This window comes from Antechinus flavipes, chromosome 2 (assembly GCF_016432865.1).
Source record: "Antechinus flavipes isolate AdamAnt ecotype Samford, QLD, Australia chromosome 2, AdamAnt_v2, whole genome shotgun sequence".
Classification (NCBI taxonomy): domain Eukaryota; kingdom Metazoa; phylum Chordata; class Mammalia; order Dasyuromorphia; family Dasyuridae; genus Antechinus; species Antechinus flavipes.
This window is the reverse complement of record NC_067399.1, coordinates 129,819,602-129,839,928: the sequence shown is the minus strand read 5'-3', so window position 1 is coordinate 129,839,928 and position 20,327 is coordinate 129,819,602. Positions and strand designations below refer to the sequence as shown.

The following is a 20,327-nucleotide window of genomic DNA, read 5'->3' as shown; positions in this document are numbered from 1 at the left end:
ATTATTAATTCACGATTTGACTCCTTTAAGATCCACTTTCTCCAATAGCAAAAAGAAGAGTAAGAAGGCCTTCCAGACTATTGTAAGGATGAAGGAGATGAAAGAAATCTTTACAAAAAAATGTAATGGATACATCCAGAATGTTTTGAAAAGAGAACCAGACTTCAAAGGCCCAGGTTCAAAATCTGGCTTCTCTACTTGTTACCTTAGTAATTTTACCAAGGATTCAGAGATCATATGGTCCAGCCCTCATTTTATAGATGAAGAAACACAAACCTAGAGAGTTTAACAACTTGTCTAAAGTTATTGTAAATAGCACCACAAGATTTTAAACTCATGCTTTCTTGAACAGCCAAAACTTGTTCTATAAAAGAGGCAAAATAATTTTCATGAGAACTTTTTTTAAAGAAAAGGATTAGTAGATGCTAGACACAGCTGGCACAATCATAACATATCATAATATCACAATTATTTAAACAGGCAGGAAAAGTCTTTTTAATGATGTGGATGTTATCTCTGAATCATCTGTCTTTCCAAAAACAACTTAACACTTAACTACTATTTTCATAAGGTTTGTTTCTCCAACTGATTTGAATGTAGAGATCATGGGTTATACTTATCTAATAAGGATAGCCTTACACAGGGATGCATACTCAAGACAGGTACTCAAGACATTGCTGTTCACTCAGACCCTTGATTCATCAGATAAAAGATCAGAATTAGTTTTTAAAAAGAAAAGAATAACAATGAGGAAAATATGATATAAAATTGAAATAACCCTCAACTATTGAAACAATAGTTTAAATAAGGAGTGACCCTCCACTTTGTTTAGAGGAGAAGAATTTTCCAAGAAGGGATATAGGACAGAAAATCAAAATGAGAAACAGACAAATGGAATCATATGAATTCCTACTAAAAGCATTTTGTCCAGAATTTTAACCAATATAAATTGCCCAAAAAAATAAATTAGAAGTGCCTAGAAAGTTCCTTAGCTATCAGACAATTAGCTAACAACCCATTCTGAGAGAGACATAGCTGCCAAATCAAATTCTAGGCTGGGATATGAACACAGGAAAGTGATGGATGACTGTGAGGAACATGGTTTCAAAGAGTAGGAAGAAGCAGAGGGGCAAACTCAGTTTAAAGAAAGTTTAGAACGATTATCAACTTAGCAAAGTGAAATCAATGACATTTGAGGATGAAAATGGCAGGATTACAAAGAGAAAACTTGGAATGATTTACAAAAGTTATTGTAATTTCTTTTCCTATTAAGGACAATTAAATTATTATGTAGAACAATGTTCTAAGCAACTGGATTGGATATATAGTGTATATAAAAGAGATACATGCTGGAAGTAATGCAATTATGAGGGCATTTAGAAGATGATATATAAAGCATCTGAAGGAGAGAAAGATACCAAAGGTATAAAAATAATATTGGACCTTATTGATGCCCAAAATGGTAACTGAGAGAATATGTATAACTAATGATTATTGTATACTCGCTGCAACTGTAAAAATTCCTTAGGAGATCATCCATATACAAATTTAAAGCATGTGGATAAGAGTTTTAGAAAGGGACAAATATGTTTTTATTCAACAGTGGGCCACATCTTTACCTTTTACAAATTGAATTATATAATTGATACAGCAAACAGAATATTCTACTATGCTTTTTATTGTGAAAAGGTACTTCATTAATTAGAACAAAATACTACCTTGCAATCCCTTCTACAAGGTTTCTCTCATTCTTATATTAAAATTAATCAAGATGCCTTGGAAGGTTTAACAAGAGATAAAAATGATTCAAAGACTCTCTGATAATAATAAACATCAGGTGATGCATAAAACAATATGAGATATAGCTTAGCCAAATATATTTACTGCTGTAAGGGAATTTATCCAGTGAAGAGGCAAGATCAAAGATCCTTGTAGATGTTAAAAGTCCTCTGGATTCTCTGTTTGTAGGTGACATGATTGCCTCAAAACTTCAAATAGTGCAGAACCTTCTGTAAGAAATCTGTAATCATTTGAAGAAATCCATTCTATCTAACCACACAGGAAAAATAAGTTGATGTATAATATCTGTTTCTCAGATTACAATGTGCATTTAGATGGATTATCTATAGAAATTGCTCATCAGTTGTAAATGACTTTGTTATTCTCAGTAGTACAATCATCTATGACTACTCTGAAGGACTTATGATGAAAAATCCAATACATTCCAGAGAAGGAACTGATTGTGTCTGGATATAGATTGGTTCTTTTGTCTCCTTTTTTCTTTCTTTTGAATTTATTTTTTCTCAAAGGTTTTTATATTTATTAGAGTAGGAGATCTATATTTTCTTTTACAACTTGACTTTTATGGAAATGTTTTGCATAACTTCATCTGTGATTTCTTAATTGTGGTTGGAGATAAGGGAAAGAATCTAGAACTCAAAATTTTAAAAATAAATGTAAAAAATTTAGTTTTAGATATAACTGGGAAAAATCTTAAATAAATTAATCAGATAAAAAAGAATTATATATATATATATATATATATATATATATATATATATAAATTGTTTATCAGTATGTACATCTTGGCCTTGAATGAATGAATAAATGAATGAAATTTTATAGGCTGCACATTTGCACATTCTTTGTACATTTGCAAAACTCCTTTAATGTTACATGAAATTTCCTATGAAAATAAATTCTCTTCTTTTTAATACAAGGACACTTAGCTTTGCCCTTTCAAGTAGATTATAAGGGGCTTTTCCCAAAGACTGATCCTCATGGACCAGTTCTTTATTATACTAATGTTCCCTTGAAGATATGCAATGCAAGACATATAACTCCTTGAGAGCACATGCAAAAATCCTCTGATTGTTTTCTGTCATCTGTGATTGACCCTTAATTGGCTATTGAGTCAGAACTCTAAAGGGAAAAAAACCAAACAAACAAAAAAAACCTAAAAACGGTATCTTTTCCTTTAAGGCCTCTTCTTCCTGCTGGCTTAAAATATAAAGATAACCCTCAAACTCCAGAGGGTGGGGATGAAGAGATTCCTTTCATCCCACAGTCTTTAAGTTATGACTTCATGGCTTTCCGGACAAGACTATGACTGGGATATGTTCACCTTTGTATTTTCCTTCCTTTGCTAAGGGTCCTCCAGAATTCTCCAAAGGTCATTGCCACCTTCCTTTTAATGGGAGAAGTTTCACCTGAGCAACGGACAGACATCTGAGTAGTTGTGGAAGAAGTTGTAATAGATACAGATTAGTCAAAGCAGTGTCAACCATAAAGAGACTGAATGCAGGGAAGGAAAGGATCCATTTTGTGCTGATTGGACTATAATCAGTGGAGGTAAAATCTTCAGTAGATAATATGGATAGAGTATCCCTACTGCAATTTCTAAGTGGACCTTAAATACTAGCTTTAAAATTAATTGTATTTTTTCTTAGCATTGCTCTTTTCATGTAATAAAAACGCCTGATCCATACTTGACACATGTTTGTTTTCGGGATAACTCATACTTTCTCTACATCCTCACCACTAATATTTGAAGAAAAATCCTTAGACAAAACTTAAAAATGGAATTATTCCTCAGTAATTATAGTTTGTTGCCTGGAGTTGAAGTATTGAAATTGTAGTTCTCCTACGGAGGAGATAGCCCTATTTGTTGTGAAAGAGGAAGTTTGGTAAAGGACAAAAGCTGGTGAACGTTGCTCCCATGACATCAGCCTGGTGGTACATGCTTAACCATAATGCTAGATATCAAGGAACTAATCCATTTTTGAGAGGCTGATTCTAGTCAGTCTTAAGTGCTCAGTCTCATTATGGAGCTCTACACATTGTCAGAATTTACCTGGTCCCATTTTAAAAATACTCTGTGTATTAGTTTTCTTGTTGGGTGAGGTTGGAATCACATTAGGATTAAGAAGAATCTAGTAGGGAAATTTGGGATACTCCTTGGTAGAGGATATTAGAAAAAAAAATTGCTTGGACTTTCGATTGGGATTGTTCAAGGATCCAGAAAAGATTTTTAGTGTTTTCTCTATGGGAAGAAATATCTCGAGATTTTTGTCCAGACCCTAATTGGATGGCCCTATGAGCTAAAATTTGATCCTAGAAAATTTGCTTTTTCCTAGTTTATTTGGGTGAAAGTGTAATTTACAATGGACTGGTATTAAAAGTCTTTGAAAAGAGCTCCACATGTTTAGGGAGCTAGACTTGGATTTGAGTTTTTCTGAGATGTAAGTATTAGTTTTAATTTTCTATTTTCCTTTTCCATTACTTGATTCTGTGGTGAAGGAGGAAGGGGTAAGATGGAATGGGTATATTACTATTTTAATTTTTTGCTTCTCTGTTTTCTTGGATTGTGACAGGGTACTAAGCTTGTGATAATCTCTACAAAATGTCATTTGTTCTATACACAGGACTATATTTTGTGAATAATACTGATTTCTACCTTTAAGGTGGAAGACTAACTTCTGTGCCACAACAACCAAAACTTGAATATAAGGTTCTAAAAAAGAGCTATGATATACTCCTTGAAACTTCAGAGACTGTTCCCAATTGGTGATATAGATAACAGCATTGCTAAGTGTACCCCAGAAATAATGAAGGATTTCAAGAGAAGGAAGAATATAAAGAAGAATAAAATGTCCTCCCCCCTCACCCCCCTAGGGATCTGTGATGAAGGCCTCCCACCCCAAAACACATATAACACAATACACACACACACACACACACACACACACACACACACACACTCTTCAGAGTTATCAGGGATATATTCTATTTACTATAAGTCACAATGATTCTTTAAATTGGTTTCCTGAGGTGAAACTTAGATTTTTTAAAGGGGAAGTCTCTAACCCTAAATCCTCTTCTTCCTTTTGATCTCAAAAGGTAAGGATGATTCTCTGAAGTCTGAACCTCATACCAAACGATAAGTTATGAGATCACAGCATCCTCAACAATATTGTGTCTCAAATGAGGACAGCTGGTATCTTTTTTCCCACCCCTTTTAAAATCTTATTTAATATTTTATTTTTCCCAACTACATGTAAATCAATTTTAAAATTCTTTTTTTTCTTCTTAAGATTTTGAGTTCCAAATTCCCTCTCTCCTTGTTCTACCTTCATTGAGAAGGTAAGGAACTCAACATATGTTAAACACATATAGCCATGCAAAATATATTTCCATGTAAGTTATTCAGTAAAAGAAAACATGATAAAAAACCAAGAAAAGCAAAAAATACATATCTTTGATCTATACAGAGGTTTATCAGTTCTTTCTCTGAACACCTTTCACATAAATCCTACAGAATTTTCATGGTTCATTCTATTGCTGAGAAAAGCTAACTTATTCATAGTATATCATCATACAATATTGCCATTACTATATATGATGATATTCTAGTTTGGATCATTTCATTTTGTATCAATTCATGTAAGTCTTCCATGTTTTTCTGAAAGGATCCTGCTCATTTTTTAAAGCACAATAGTATTCCATCACCGTCATATACAACAACTTATTCAACTTTTCCCCAATTAACAGACATCTTCTCAATTCTTTGTCAACACTAAGGAGCTGCTATACATATTTTTGTATAGATAGATCATTTTCCTTTATGTTTCTTTTTCTTTGGGGATACTGGTCTAGTAGTCATATGGCTTATGTATGCAGAGTTTTATAACCCTTTTGGGTATAGTTCTAAATTGCTCTCCAGAATTAGGATACTTCACCAATAGCATGTTAGTGTTTTAGTTTCCTCACAACCCCCAAACATTTGTTACTTTCCTGTTCTATCATATTGGCCAATCTGACAGGTATAACTCAGAGCTATTTTAATTTGCATTTCTCTCATCAATAGTGATGTAGGAGTTTTGACTTTGTTATCTTCTAAGTGTGTGTTTTAATCTTCCTTGTCATAATAACTTTCTATGGTCAGAAACTTTTTTTGTTGTCTGCTCATTTTCCTAGCCTATTACTCTGCTTTTCACTCTTTGTTTTCAGAATGGAATGTGCACTGTCCCAAGCTTCAAGGTTTTGTGAAGCTCTTTTCAGAGAACCTTCTAGGGGACCTGACCACAAACCCTCTTTTCTGCCCTGGAGCTTGTTAGGAGCATCCTTAGTCCACTATAATTGGAAGATGCGGTGTACTAAGGCAACAGAGTCCTGCTTTGCTGACTTGGGGACTGGGGCTATGCCAATGGAGCTTACTCTGAGACTATACTCCTGACTCCTACCCCATTGCCACAGACCCTCTCTGCTGACCTTCTATGTCCTCCCTGGTGCTCCCAGACCTGGATGTCCCACCTAGCTGATGCTGAGACTGGGGCTGTGCCGGGACTGCATGTGGGAACCCCATCCTGTTACCACAGACCCTCTGCACTGACCTTCCAAGGCCTCCCTGATGCCCTGGGCCAAGAGATCCAGAAGCCTGCACCATTTCAGCTGGGCCAAAGGTCCCAACTTGCTGACAGTGGGGATGGGCCTGGGCTGGGATTGAAGCTGGGGCTGGAGCTGTCTACACTCGGACTTACAGGCTGAACTCTATCCTGATGTCACAGAACTGAGCTTCTAAGTTGTCTTTGGGTGGAAAATGTTTTACTCTTTTCGAGTTTACTGATGCTTTAAATCTTGTTTAGAGTTATCATTTAAAGGAATTTGGAGCTCTGGAGGAAGATTGGGCAAGTTCTTGGCTCCACCCTCCATCAACAGTGATTTAGAACATTTTGTTTTTCATGACTATAGATAGTTTTGATTACTTTGTCTAAAATTGCTGTTAATATTTTTGACCATTTGTTAATTGAGGAAAGGTACTTTTTTGTATACATTTGACTCAGTTTTCTATATGCTTGAGAAATGAAGTCTTTATCAGAGAAGTTTATTATAAAGTATTTTTCCCAGTAATGATTACAAGCTATATGTATATATGTACATAGGTATATAGCTAGCTAGCAAGATATATTACCCCCATTTATCCTGCCATCTTTCTTCTTTAACCCTGTCCATTTTCAATAGTATTTTGTTCCTTATTTTTACCTCCTCCAAACTGTTTTCTTGCCTCCTTACATTCCTACTTTCCTATATGCTGATAAACTTTTACATTTAACTAAGTGTATATATTATTTCATTTCTGAGCTCACTGTGATGAAAGTAATGTTCATGTGCACCTTCTCTCTGCTTCCCCCATTCACTATAAAAATCTCTTTCAAGCTTCTTTTACGTCTGATAATTTATCCCACCCTACCTCTATGTTTCCCCTTCTTAAATAATTTATTCTAGATTTATTTTTCAGGTCAGCTGTTTTTCCAATGAGATTCATATTTCCTTCTATATTTTTCATTATGTTTTTTATTTGTTTATATCTCAAAGCTTCCTTTTGCCCAATTCTAAATTTTAAGTAATTATTTTCTCATTGAGCTTGTGTACCAACTTTTCCATTTTCCATTTAAAGCATTCTTTTCAATGCATTTTTGTATACCATTTACCATTTTGACTTATTCTCTTTTTTAGGACATTATTTTCCTCATTTTTTGTATCACTTTTATCAATCTGTTGACTTTTTGAAAATTTTCAGTCATCACTCTCATTTCTATTCCCAGTTTTCCTCTGCCACTTTTACTTGGTATTTAATATTCTTTTTGAGTTTTTTCAAAGGCCTCATATTTTGTTTTGAGGTGTTAAGATGCAGGGATTTTGATTTTGTTGTTTTTTGAATGTGTTTTGATCTTCCTTATCAGGATATTAACCTTATATTGTTAGTTTTTTTCTTCTGTTTGCTCATTTTCCAGTCTATTTCTTGGCTTTTAATTCTATGCTAATGTGAGTCTCTGCCTCCCAAGTGGAGGAGCCACTATCGCAAGCTTCAGGTTTTTTCTGCAGCTGTTTTCAGAGATAATTCAGGGGTAACCAACGAGTGTTGGCTCTTCCAAGTGGTATGATGTAGGTAGAGATGTGTTTACTACTCTCCCATACTGTAATCTGGTTTGTGAGTGACCACAAGCATCTTTTTACCCTAGAACCGTAACCATGGTCCCTGCTCCCCTGAGGACCACAAGTTCTTCCTTCTTACTGGAACTAAGACCCTGGACGGAGACCCAGATCCAAGTATAAGCAATGCAACAAAGTCCTGCCTCTGCTGCCCAAAAAACACCTCCTGTAAATCCCTTTCTGACTCATTTTCTAATTCCCTTACCATCTGTGGGCTGAGAGGGCTGGACATTGTCACTGCTGCCACTGGTTCTCTCACCCTGAGACTCCTAGTTTGCAGGGGCCAGGTCTGTACTTGCACAGGCTACACTGAACTCCACTCTCCCCCTAGAGCAGCAGACCTTTCCTGCCCACCTTCTAAGACTTTTTGGGCTGGAAAATTGTTTTACTTTGTCTTTTGGGGATTTTGCTATTTTAGAATTTGTTTGCAGCCATTATTTAAAAATATTGGGGGAAGAGAAAAAGACAGACATAGAAACACAGACACACACAGAGAGAAAGAGTTTACTTGGTGTTGATCAGGTTGTATTAATAAAACATTAAATAGTTCATGACTGCTCATTTGTTTCTAGAGTGCCTGACTTTTATAACAATATTTGGGATTTTTGTGAATGTTGAAAATTATCTTTACATGCATTTTGAAAAATAAAGAGCTAATATTATTAATATTATTATTATTTACAAAAAGAAAAGTTCATTTTCTCTTAAGCATTCCCACTCACCTGATTGCTTTCTCCCTGAGCTAGTTTTCAAAAAAGCTAACTCAGCACGTACTTAAAGAAAGGTTACTCACTTGCATTAATTTGCCGGCCTTTCTTGATTCCACAGCCACAGCGACCAATGAGCTCTGGGGAATTCACATCACTATGACAGTTGATACAGTAAAAATAGGCTCTGGATAATGAAAGCAAATCAAGAATGATTCTGATGAGGTTTAACACTCTGCAAAAAACAGACTAAATGAAGACACCTGCCAATTGCATTTACTTTAGCGCTCCACCACCCCTAACACAAAATAACATAAAATAAAGTTACCTTCTGACTTCCTCTACAGATTTGGCAATAAAAAATCCTGTTGTGTTCCTGTTTACCTTAATCAGTGCAGGTGGATTCAACATTAAGCTTCTGCAAATGCAAAATGAAATGGTTATTGTTAATTGCTGTTATTGAAACAGTTATGTAAGTGTAAGGCCTAAAACTTTAAGCCTCAAGTCAGGATGACCTGAGTTCAAATCCTTTCACAGGTTGGTTGTGTGAACTTGAGTTAAAACATTTCTATTTGCCTTAGTTTCCTACATTGTAAAAAGGGGAAAATAATAAAACCTGCCTTTCAGAGTTGCACAATGCCTGGCACATAGTAAGTACTTATTCCCTTTTCCCTTTCATTGATGAAGGATTCTCACATTTAAATAATGATGATTAGTTTTACTTTACTACCAAAGAAAATGTGCACTTGATTTTTACCACAATTATGATCAGAATTAAATGCAGAATATATTCAAAGTTGCATTCATTCCTTCTCCCAAATTTTACCTATACACACACCATACACACACACACACACACACACACACACACACACACACACACACCTACACACACACACACACAGAGGCAGTGAAAGCCAGTTACATCTAAGTTTAGAATTCCTGAGTCAGATTGTCATTATCTTTATCAATCAATCAATCAATCAAAACCTAGGATGAATTAAATATCTTATTATTATTATATTTATAATTTATATATATCACATATATAAATTATAGGTATAATAATATAATATTATAAGCTAGAGGTCTAAAGACCAAAAACGAAATAATCCATTCTCACAAGAAGTTGGCATTCTTGGGGAGAGGAAGAAGAAGGAAGCAACACATCTATGTAAAACACATATAAAAGAAATACAAAGATTTTTTGAAAGGGAAGCCCTCATAAACTGGGAAGAGGAATCTAATGAAGGAAGGTGTTATTGAAGAGAAAGTGTTTAAACAGAGTTTTAAAGGCAAGCCAGGACTTTAAATTGCTGTTTGTGTCCTGTTTATTCATTTTTCCTATCCATAACAAAATATGACTACTGTAATAATAGTGCTTTCCTTACAGATATCCTTTGAGGTAGGAATTGAAATTATTATCATGCATGTTTTACAGCTGAGGAAACTAACTCTAAGGGATGTCAAATGACCTAAGCCAGTGCCATTTCTCTAAGCATTAAGTGTTGGGGCTAGCACTGAAGCCCAAGTAGCTTGGTTACAAGTTTGATTGTCTTTCTGATACATATTTAAGATAAGAAGTTCATATTTGAATTCATTAACAAGAATGAAATGTCTAATATGCATAAAAGTATGATGGCGGGAGAAGTTAAATTTTTAGATAGCATAATATCGCTTTTTATAGTTTTTAGTAGGAGGATAAAATGAAAAGTTATATATATTTAATATAAAATACTGCATAAGCAACATGTGGAAAAAAGTAAAGTGGAAAAAGTGTTGGATTTGAAGTCAGAAAACAAATATTCAAAAGCTGTCTCTGTTACATTTAACTAGACATTTGTCAAGTTAAAGACTTCTCTAGACTTCAAATTTCCTCATCTGCAAAATGAAGGGATTGAACCAGATGATCTCTAAAATCCCTTCCAACTGTAAATCACTAAGCCATCTGAATACCAAGGAAAAAGTAAACTCTTACATGACTACTTCTTATCCTGTGGGGCTTTCCTTTCTATTTCTTTTTGCCTCACAAAGGTCAATTCAATCAAGGAGGCTCCATTCCATTTTCCAAAGTAAAAATAGTCACCTTTGTTTTCAATATGTTTTTATTTTCCATTAATATAACACATATTATTTTGATCATATTTGGTCTTTCCTCAATAGTTTATATATTTCAATATGCATTCAGACTCCACCAGTTCTTTCATTAGTGATAGATAGCATTTTTCATCATTAGTCTTTGTAATTGACTTGGGTCGTTCCATTGCTGATAATGGTGAAATCATTCTCAGTTGATTATTATATAATATTATTGGTAGTTTAGAATAGTTTCCTAGTTGTGCTCACTTCACTTTTTATTGGTTTATGTAAGTGTTTACAAGTTTTTCTACTTGTCATTTCTTATAGTTTAAAAGTACTCCATCAAAATCATATAACAAACCTGTTTAGCCATTCCACAAGTGATAAGCATCCCCTCAATTTCCAATTCTTTGCCACTGGAAAAAGAGCTAATAACTATATTTTTAGATATGAGTTCTTTTCATTTTTCTTTAATGCCTTTGTGATATAGATCTACAAGAGGTATTGTTTTAAATGATATGCATGATTCTATATCTCTTTGGACATTGCTCCAAATTGCTCTCCAGAATGGATGAATCAATTTATAACTCCACTAAAAATGTCCCTATTTTCCACATTCTGCCCCTCCCCATATTTGTCATTTTCTTTTCTTTTTTTTCTTTCTTTTTTGTTATATTAACAAATCTGATAGGTATGTGGTAGTACCTCAGAGTCTGTTTTCTTCTTAATTTGAACAATAATGAGATTCTTAGAAATTACAATTATCATCTTCCCATATAGGATTGTAAATAGTTTAAGCATATCAAGTTTCTTATGATTTCTCTCTCATTCTTATTTTTTTATGGTTCTCTTCAGTCTTATATTTGAAAGTCAAATTTTTATCTAGCTTTGGTCTTTTCTTCAAAATCCTTAAAAGTTTTCTATTTCATTAGATATAAATTTCCCCTCTGGAAGTATTATACTCAGTTTTACTGGATATGTTATGTTTGATTGTAATTCTAGCTTCTTTATTCTATATTTTATCTTCCAAGTTCTCCAATAGTTTAATGTGAAAAGTGCCCAAATCTTTTTATGATTCTGACTGTGACTATGATATTTGAATTATTTTTCTCTGGTTCCTTCAATATTCTTTTTCCACTTTACCTAAGAGCTCTGAGATTTGCCTATAATTTTCCTGGGAATTTACATTTTGTAATTTCTTTCTAAAGGTGATCATTTGGCTCTATCAATTTTTATTTTACCCTCTGGTTCTATAATACTAGGGAGGTTTTCCTTGATGATTTCTTGAAATATGACTTGTAGTTGTTTTTTGTTTGTTTGTTTTGTCTCGATCATGACTCAGGTAATGCAATATTCTTAAATGAATTCTCAGTCTATTTTGCATATCAATTGCCTTTTCCAATGAGATATTTAAGTTTTTTTTTCAAATTTTTTTCTTTTTTAGAATTTTTTTCTTGTTGTCTCATGGAATCATTAGCTTTTACTTGACCAATTATATTTTTAAGGAGCTATTTATTTTAGTAACCTTTTAAAATTTATTTTAGTAACTCATTTTTCCAGCCTATTTATTGACTGTTAATTTTCTGTTAAAGTTGGACTCTATGCTAGATATGGAGTAATGAAGATAAGGTTTTGAATGCTGAACTCTGTAAATATGGGAAAGTCATCAAAGCAAATAATAAATACCTAATATTTGGAGGAAAAGGCAGGTTAAAGGGTCACTTAAAGAGTCATTCACTACACATAGAATCTCAGTCTTCCATGGGAAAAATCTCCTTGCAGCCCATAAGGCCCCAGATTCTAATCTTCTAACTATCTTCTACACACTCTTAATCTATTTAGTTAGCAAACCCTTGCCACCTACTACTCTCCCAATACCTTTGAAAATTAATCTTCATAAATCTAAAAGTAATATAACTTCTCTGCAGTTATTGTCTCATACTCTTTTCCCCATCCTTCTCAAGCCTTTGTTTCACATATCTCATTCCAACACTTCCTGCCTTTTTCTGTTTCTTTGATATTTACTTTTCTTCTGACAAACTTTTCTTCATTTTGTTTGTCTTCCTCTCATATTGCACCTGTCTTTTAGGACTCATAAAAAGCTTTATTTTCCACATGACATTGATTCCGGCGCCATCCTTTCCAGCATCTTTGAACTACTCTCTTCAGTGTATATGTGTGTATGTGTGGGGGGGGTGGGGATGGGGGAGATGAGACAGGTAAGGGATAAGCATTTATATATATTTTGATATATGCTAAACACTGTATTAAGTACTTTACAAGTAGCTGACTATCACAACAACCCTGTGGGCTAGGTGCTATTATTATCACTACTTTATAGTTAATGAAAGTGAGTCAAATAGAGATATATACATCTAGTACATATCTGAAGCCAGTTTTTAACTCAGATTTTTCCGATTCCAACCTCAGCATTCTGATAGTGATCTTTTTATTACCAATTTTTTTTCCTTAGTCATAAGCTTTTTTGACTTCTCTGCAGCATTTGACACTATTCTCTGTTTATTCTTCTCTTCTTTAGTTTATTTTGATAGTGTTTTCTCCTAAGTCTTTTATATATCTCAGCATCCTTGCTGGTCCATCCTCTACATCCTGTACCCTAATTTTGAATATAGCCTAAGATTCTGTCCAGGTCCTCTTCTGTTTTATTTCTATATCCTTTTAATTATTTTCTTCATCAGTTTCCACAGGTTTAAAATATTATCTTTTAAAATTTTCATCAGAATGCATATTTCATTCATTTTTATGCTATAACAGATAGGACTTGTTAGATCTGGGATTTCATTGATATAAGAAACAGCCAAACAAGGAATCATCTTGCGATGCAAGCTGGCACATCTTCACATTATATATATATATTTAAAAATTGCTTGGAATGTTGAGAAGTTATGACTAAACCCGAGACCCCAGTATTAATTACTTCTAGGCTAACTAAAATATCATCTCTATAAAGATTCACATGCAAACACACACACACACACACACACACACATACATGCATACACACAAACTTACTCATTCTCTCTCTCTCTTTCTCTCTCTCTCTCTCTCTCTCTCTCTCACATACACACACACACACACACACACACACACACACACACACACACAAACATACAGAATTCTCCCTTTTTGTCAATTCTATCCCACAGTTTCCTACTGGACTTTTTAAAAAGTTTTTTAAAAATTTCCCAAGTTATATGTAAAACATTTTTATATTTGTTTTTAATATTTTGAATTCTAGATTCTCCCCTTTCCTCCCCACATTCCTCATTGAGAAGGTTCACTTGAAGTTGTGCAAAGCATTTCCATAAAAGTCATGTTATAAAAGAAAGAATAGATACCGCCCCCCAAAAAATTCCTCAAGAAAAAAAAATTTTAAAGTATTTGTCAGTCTGTACTTAGACATAATCAGTTTTTTCTCCATCAAAGTAGTCTTGAGTAAATGTTTTGCTGCAAATAGCAAAGTCATTCACAACTGATCATCCCATAACTACATTGCTATCACTATATAAACAATACATTTCACTTTGCACTTATAGAGGACTTTCCAGGATTTCCTGATAGCATCCTGCTAATCATATCTTATAGAACAATAATATTTCTTCATAATCACATACCACAATTTATTCAGCCATTCCCCAATTGATGGATATTACCTCAAGTTCCAATTCTTTGCTCTGAAAAAAAAGCTGGTAGAAATATCTGTACATATATGTTTTCTTTTTTTAAAAAAAATCTCTTTTGGGATTCATGCCTACAAGTAGTATTGTTAGGTAAAAGGATATGCATAAATTTATAACTCTGTGGACATAAATCCTATCTTTTGATTATTTCTCAATTGAGGAATGGCTATTTTTAAAAAATAAATATTTGACTCAGTTTCCTATACCTTTGAGAAATTTAACCTTCATCAGAGAAACTTGCTTGAAAATTCTTTTTCCCATTACTATTTCTAACTGTATGTTGCCATATATTCTATTCTCTATTTCCTTTCACTCTGTCCCTCCTCAAAAGTGTTTTGCTTCTGACCTTCCCTTGCTACAATGTCTTCATTCTTCTATCACCATTCCCCATTCTCCCATCTTCTCCTTCTCCTACTTTCCTGAAGAGTAAGATAGATTTCTATACAAGTCATTCCCCAAATGATAAATGGTCAAAAAATTTTTCCAATGAAGAAATTAAAACCATTTGTAGTCATATGAAAAAGTTCTCTAAATCACTATTGCTTAGAGAAATGCAAATTAGGACAACTCTGAGGTATCATTTCACACCTCTCAGATTAGCTGACAGGAAAAGATAATGGTATATGTTGGGTGAGATGTGAGAAAACCGGGACATTAATGCATTGTTGGTAGAACTGTGAACTGATCCAACCATTTTGGAGAGTAATTTTGGACTGTGCTCAAAGGACTATAAAACTATACATACATAATGCTTTGATCCAGCAGTGTCTCTACTAGCTCTATATCCCAAAGAGATCATAAAAGGGGAAAGGACCCACATGTGTAAAAACGTTTGTAGCAGTCCTTTTTGTAATGGCAAAGAACTTGAGATTGAGTGAATGCTCATCAGTGGGGGAATAGTTGCATAAGGTATGATATATGAATATAATAGAATATTATTTTTCCATAAGAAATGGTAAGCAGGGGCAGCTAGGTGGCACAGTGAATAGAGTACCCTAAAGTCAGGAGGATCTGAGTTCAGATCTGGTCGCAGATACTTAATACTTCCTGGCTATGTGACCCTGGACAAGTCACTTAACCCCAATTGCCTCAGTTAAAAAAAAAAAAGAAAGAAAGAAAGAAAGAAAGAAAGAAAGAAAGAAAGAAAGAAAGAAAGAAAGAAAGAAAGAAAGAAAGAAAAAAGAAAAGAAAGAGGAAAAAAAAGAAATGGTGAACAGGCTGATTTCAGAAAAGTCTAGAAAGATTTATATGAACTGATGCTAAGTTGAGCTGAAATGAGCAGAATTAAGAAAATATTGTATATAGAAACAACAAGATTATGTGATAATCAACTGTGATTGACTTGGATCTTTTCTTTTTCCAGTTGATTCAAGGCAATTCCAATAGGCTTGAAATTGAAAGAACCATGTGCATCTGGAGAGACAATTATGGAGACTGAATGTGCATCAAAGCATAGTATTTATACCTTTTTGTTGTTTGTTTTGATTTTTAATTTCTTATTTTTACCCTCTTGATTTGATTTTTCTTGCACAGGAAGAATATGAAAATATCTTTAGAATAATTGCACATGTTCAACCTGTATCAGATTGTTTATTGAGTAGGGGAGGGAGGAGTGAGAGAATGAAGAGAAAAAAATTGGAACATAAAATATTACAAAGATGAATCTTGAAAACTATCTTTGCATATATTTGGCAAAATGTATCAAAAAGATAGATTTTTATTTCCATAAAGAGTGTATGTTACTTCATTTTTAAGCCAATTCTGATAAAAGTAAGATTCACTCAATCCCCCTCTATAATAAAAGTTTTTTCTTGCCTCTATTATGGCAGGTAATATCCACTATTCTCCCTCTCCATTTCCTTTTCTCTCTCAGTACATTTCTCTTTCCCCCTTGAGTTTATTTTATTTTTTAGTTATTATCCCTTCATATTCAACTCAAAATAGTGTCATCTCTCTATATACATTCCCTCTAATAGCCATAATCATGACAAAAAGGTTCTTAGGAGTTACAAATATCTTCCTATGTGAGAATGCTAACAAATAAATCTTAAGTCCTTTATGATTGCCTTTACCTAATAGCTGCTTATGTTTCTCATGAGTCCTGAATTTAAAAATCAATCTTCTATTCAGCTCTGGTCTTTTCATCATGAATGCTTGAAAGTTCTCTATTTCACTGAATTTCCACCTTTTCCGTTGAGAGATTATAGTCAAGTTTTCTGAGTAGATTATTCTTGCTTGTAATCCTAGCTCCGTTGTTCTCTGGAATATCATATTCCAAACCTTCTGGTCTTTTCATGTAGAAGCTGCTATTTGGACTGTGGCTTTACAATACTGGAATTGTTTCTTTATAGCCGCTTGAAATATTTTCTCTTCAACCTGGGAGTTCTAGAATTTGACTATAATAATTTTTGGGAATTTTCATCTTGGGATCTCTTCCAGGAAGTGACAAGTAGATTTTTTCTGTTGGAATCTTTACAAACTGCTAACTCATTAGAGTTGATAGATTATTGATCTGATCTTACAAGAAGATGTTTTGGGCCAAAACCTGAAACAAGGTACTAAGTAGAACTAATTGATACAATGCTTGTGTTCACACCTTTACTCATTGGAGTTCACAAGTATGAGAGATTCACAAAGTTAACTGTATAACTTTGTGAATTCACACCTCCCTTAAAGCTCTTAGGGCCAGAGAGCACTATGGGAGAAAATCCATAATTCCTCTCTCTCGTATAAAAGAAGTAGACAGAGGCTTTCGGACAGATTTCAGCGGACTTACACCAGAAGCCCTCTCTCCGAGGCAAGAGAGATCTATTCCAGAATATTTTCCACTTGGCTGGCTGGTAGTGGAAGAAGAGTTTTGAGAGGAAGAAGCTATGAGTGGAGAGTTGAGCCGGAGATTGAGAAGGCTCTCTCCGAGGCACAACCAGATTCATCTTCATCTCACACCACTGTGGTGGCTCCTGCACTTCCCCCACTGAGACCAAACTGGTCTGAAAGACTCGCCAGAAAGCTAGCCGAGCCCCAAGTGAAGGAGACAAGAGATCCATTCCATCTTGTGCTGGTTGGAGACTGAAGAAAGCAGAGGCAGAGGCTGAAGGACAAAACCTTTGGATTTGGAGACATTAGGAGGGAGCTCTTGGAACTGAGCAGAGAAATAGACCTCTAAGAATCTAGCTATCTGGGCCCAAGGAAAGAGACAAGACTTGGAAGGAGAAATAAAATTTGTATTTTTACCAGCTGGCTGCATTTGGGATAATTGTTGATCTGAACTGATACTAAGGCTGCCTCCAAGAAAAACCTCTCCCGAGAAACCTGCACTTCTCCCCCAGAGAGAACCATTCTACTTATTTTAAAAGAAGAAGATTTTACCCTCTCATCTAAGACAGTTTTCCTTGCTAATTTTCCTGAAAGATGATGTCCAAGATCTTTTTTTGATCATGGCTTTCAGGTAGACCAATAATTTTAAAATTATCTCTCCTGCATCTATTTTCCTAGTCAATTTTTTTCTAATGAGTTATTTTCCATTTTTCCTATTTTTCATTCATTTGGTTTTGTTTTATTGTTTCTTGATTTCTCATAAAGTCATTAGCTTCCATTTTCTCAAATCTAATTTTTAAGGAATTATTTTTCTCACTGAGCTTTTGTATTTCCTTTTCCATTTGGCCTGTTTTGCTTTTTATGGAATTCTTCTGCTCATTAGCTTTTTGTATTTCCTTTTGCATCACTATCTTTTCTCTTCTCAATTTTTCCTATACCTCTCTTTCTTGATTTTCAAAATCCCATTTGAGCTCTTCCATGGCCTGAAAACAATTCTTATTTTTCTTGGAGGCTCTGGATTTGACTTTTTGTCATCTGAGTGTATATCTTGATCTTCTTTGTCACCATAGTAACTTTCTATAATCAAAATCTTTTTCTGCTGTTTGCTCAATTTCTATTTTTAAAAGCATACTACTTACTTGGCTTTTAATTCTTTGTTAAAAGTAGGGTTCTATTTCCATGGTGTAGCTTGTGATGTTCAAAGTTTTAGGGGTTTTGTGTATCTATTTTCAGACATCCCTAGAAGGAATCTGTACTGTGAGCCAGCACTGCTACCCAGAGTATGGGCAAAGCAAAGTGCCAGCAAAGAGGTCCCTGTAATCACTCTTTGACCACCACCCCTCTTAACTTCAATATGTAGGCTGAGATCTCAGGAAACTGCTGCTTCTGCTGCAGTTGACTTAAAGGCTCCTGATATTTGGGTTGGGACTCCTCTCACACCCTGGTATACTTAGTTGCCCTTGGTCTCTGTGGGCTTAGGGGGTCTAAAGATCACAGCCACTCGTGTAATTCAAGGACGCCAGTGTCTATTCCTGTTTTCCTGGGATGTAGGCTTTTCTGGCATGGCCTGTGTCCCGATTGTTCTCCAGACCCACCCTGATGCACCAGAACTCTCTTGCCAAATTTCTAAGCTGCCTTCTCCTGGAAAATTGTTCTACTTGTTTTTTTGAGGATTCTGATACTCTAAAATTTGTTTAGAGTCATTATTTAAAGGTATTGGAGGAGTTTAGGGGAGAACTTGGGCAGCTCCCTACCTTCACTTCATTATCTTGGCTCCTCACCTGGACATTTTAAACTGGATATCCCATGTATACTTCAGATGCAATATATCCAACACAGATTACCTTTCCCTCTAAACATATATCTCTTCCATATATCCTCATTTGTTTTGAGCACATGGTTATCCTTCCAGTCTTTTAGGCCTGCAACCTTGGAATTATCCTTGACTCTTTTCTCTCACTGCAACTGTCAGAAAGGTTGCCAAATTTTGAAGCTTCTGTTTATGTAACATGTTTTACATCCATCTCCTTTTCATTATTCACACAGCCAATTCCTTATTTCTGGTTCTAATTTCAGTCAATATCCTCCTAACTGATCTCCCGGCTTTAAATTTAGATTGTGCTTAAGATATTGCCCCAAATTTTTCTGTCCATATTTTTAATGCTGGTATTCTGCACATATTATTTTATAGTTGCAAGGAATATAATACTATGATCTAAAGAATTGGAAAGAGTAACAGCCAAACTTTATAATTTTCTGTATTAGGCCCAATGATAAAATGCAAAACTCTTAAGTGATGCAGTTGGTTGATGTTCATGAAGAGGAATTTAGAAAATTCTAAGTGATAAATAAGAACTAAATTTCCTTTTTTCTTTTTTTACATAAGAAAGTTGTCTTAATATGACTCTGTTATCAGCACAGAGGGTGATTACTAGCCTAAGAACTGGTAAATATTACAGGCAGATAAAAGTTTGATATAGAATCCAAGAAAATAAATTATATCTTAGTCTACATTGAGAGTCTGACCTAAGGAGGTCAGATCGTATATAGGAAAATATTATCTTATTATAGATCTTTCCTCTGTCTTATTGTGTTTAGTTCTAAGTGCTGCATTTCAAGAAGATTGTTGATAAGTTGAAGAGCATTCAAAGAAGAGTAACCAGGATTGTGAAAGTTCTCTAGATCATGACACATAGGATGATTGGTTTAAAAACAGTTTGAATGTATTTTTAGCCTGAAGAAGAGAAAATTCAGAGGGGATGTGATAACTGTGGTCAAGTATTTCATGAACAATCATTATTTTGTGATTAGTCCCAGAGGAAAAAAATGGTAGAAATGATTAGATATTGCAAAGAAACAAATTTAGGATTCATATAAGGAAATAGAGCCTAATATTAAGAATGATCTGGTTTATCATTTTGTTAATGGTCTTTTTTAGTACTAATGGGTCCACAGTCTGAATCCTGCCAGTAACAATAGCTTGGATCATTCCCATCTATTGAATGAACTGATTTCACAATCTTTAGCTAGT

General features: G+C 34.4%; 1 protein-coding gene across 1 annotated transcript in view; it reads right to left on the bottom strand.

Moving 5' to 3' along the window:
* The window catches only part of KCNU1 (potassium calcium-activated channel subfamily U member 1), a 268,697-nt gene that overhangs the window by 131,027 nt on the left and 117,343 nt on the right, over positions 1–20,327 (bottom strand). Inside the window, 2 exon segments of the mRNA XM_051975505.1 lie at positions 8,786–8,886; positions 9,028–9,117. Of these exon segments, the coding sequence (XP_051831465.1) occupies positions 8,786–8,886; positions 9,028–9,117 (191 nt within the window).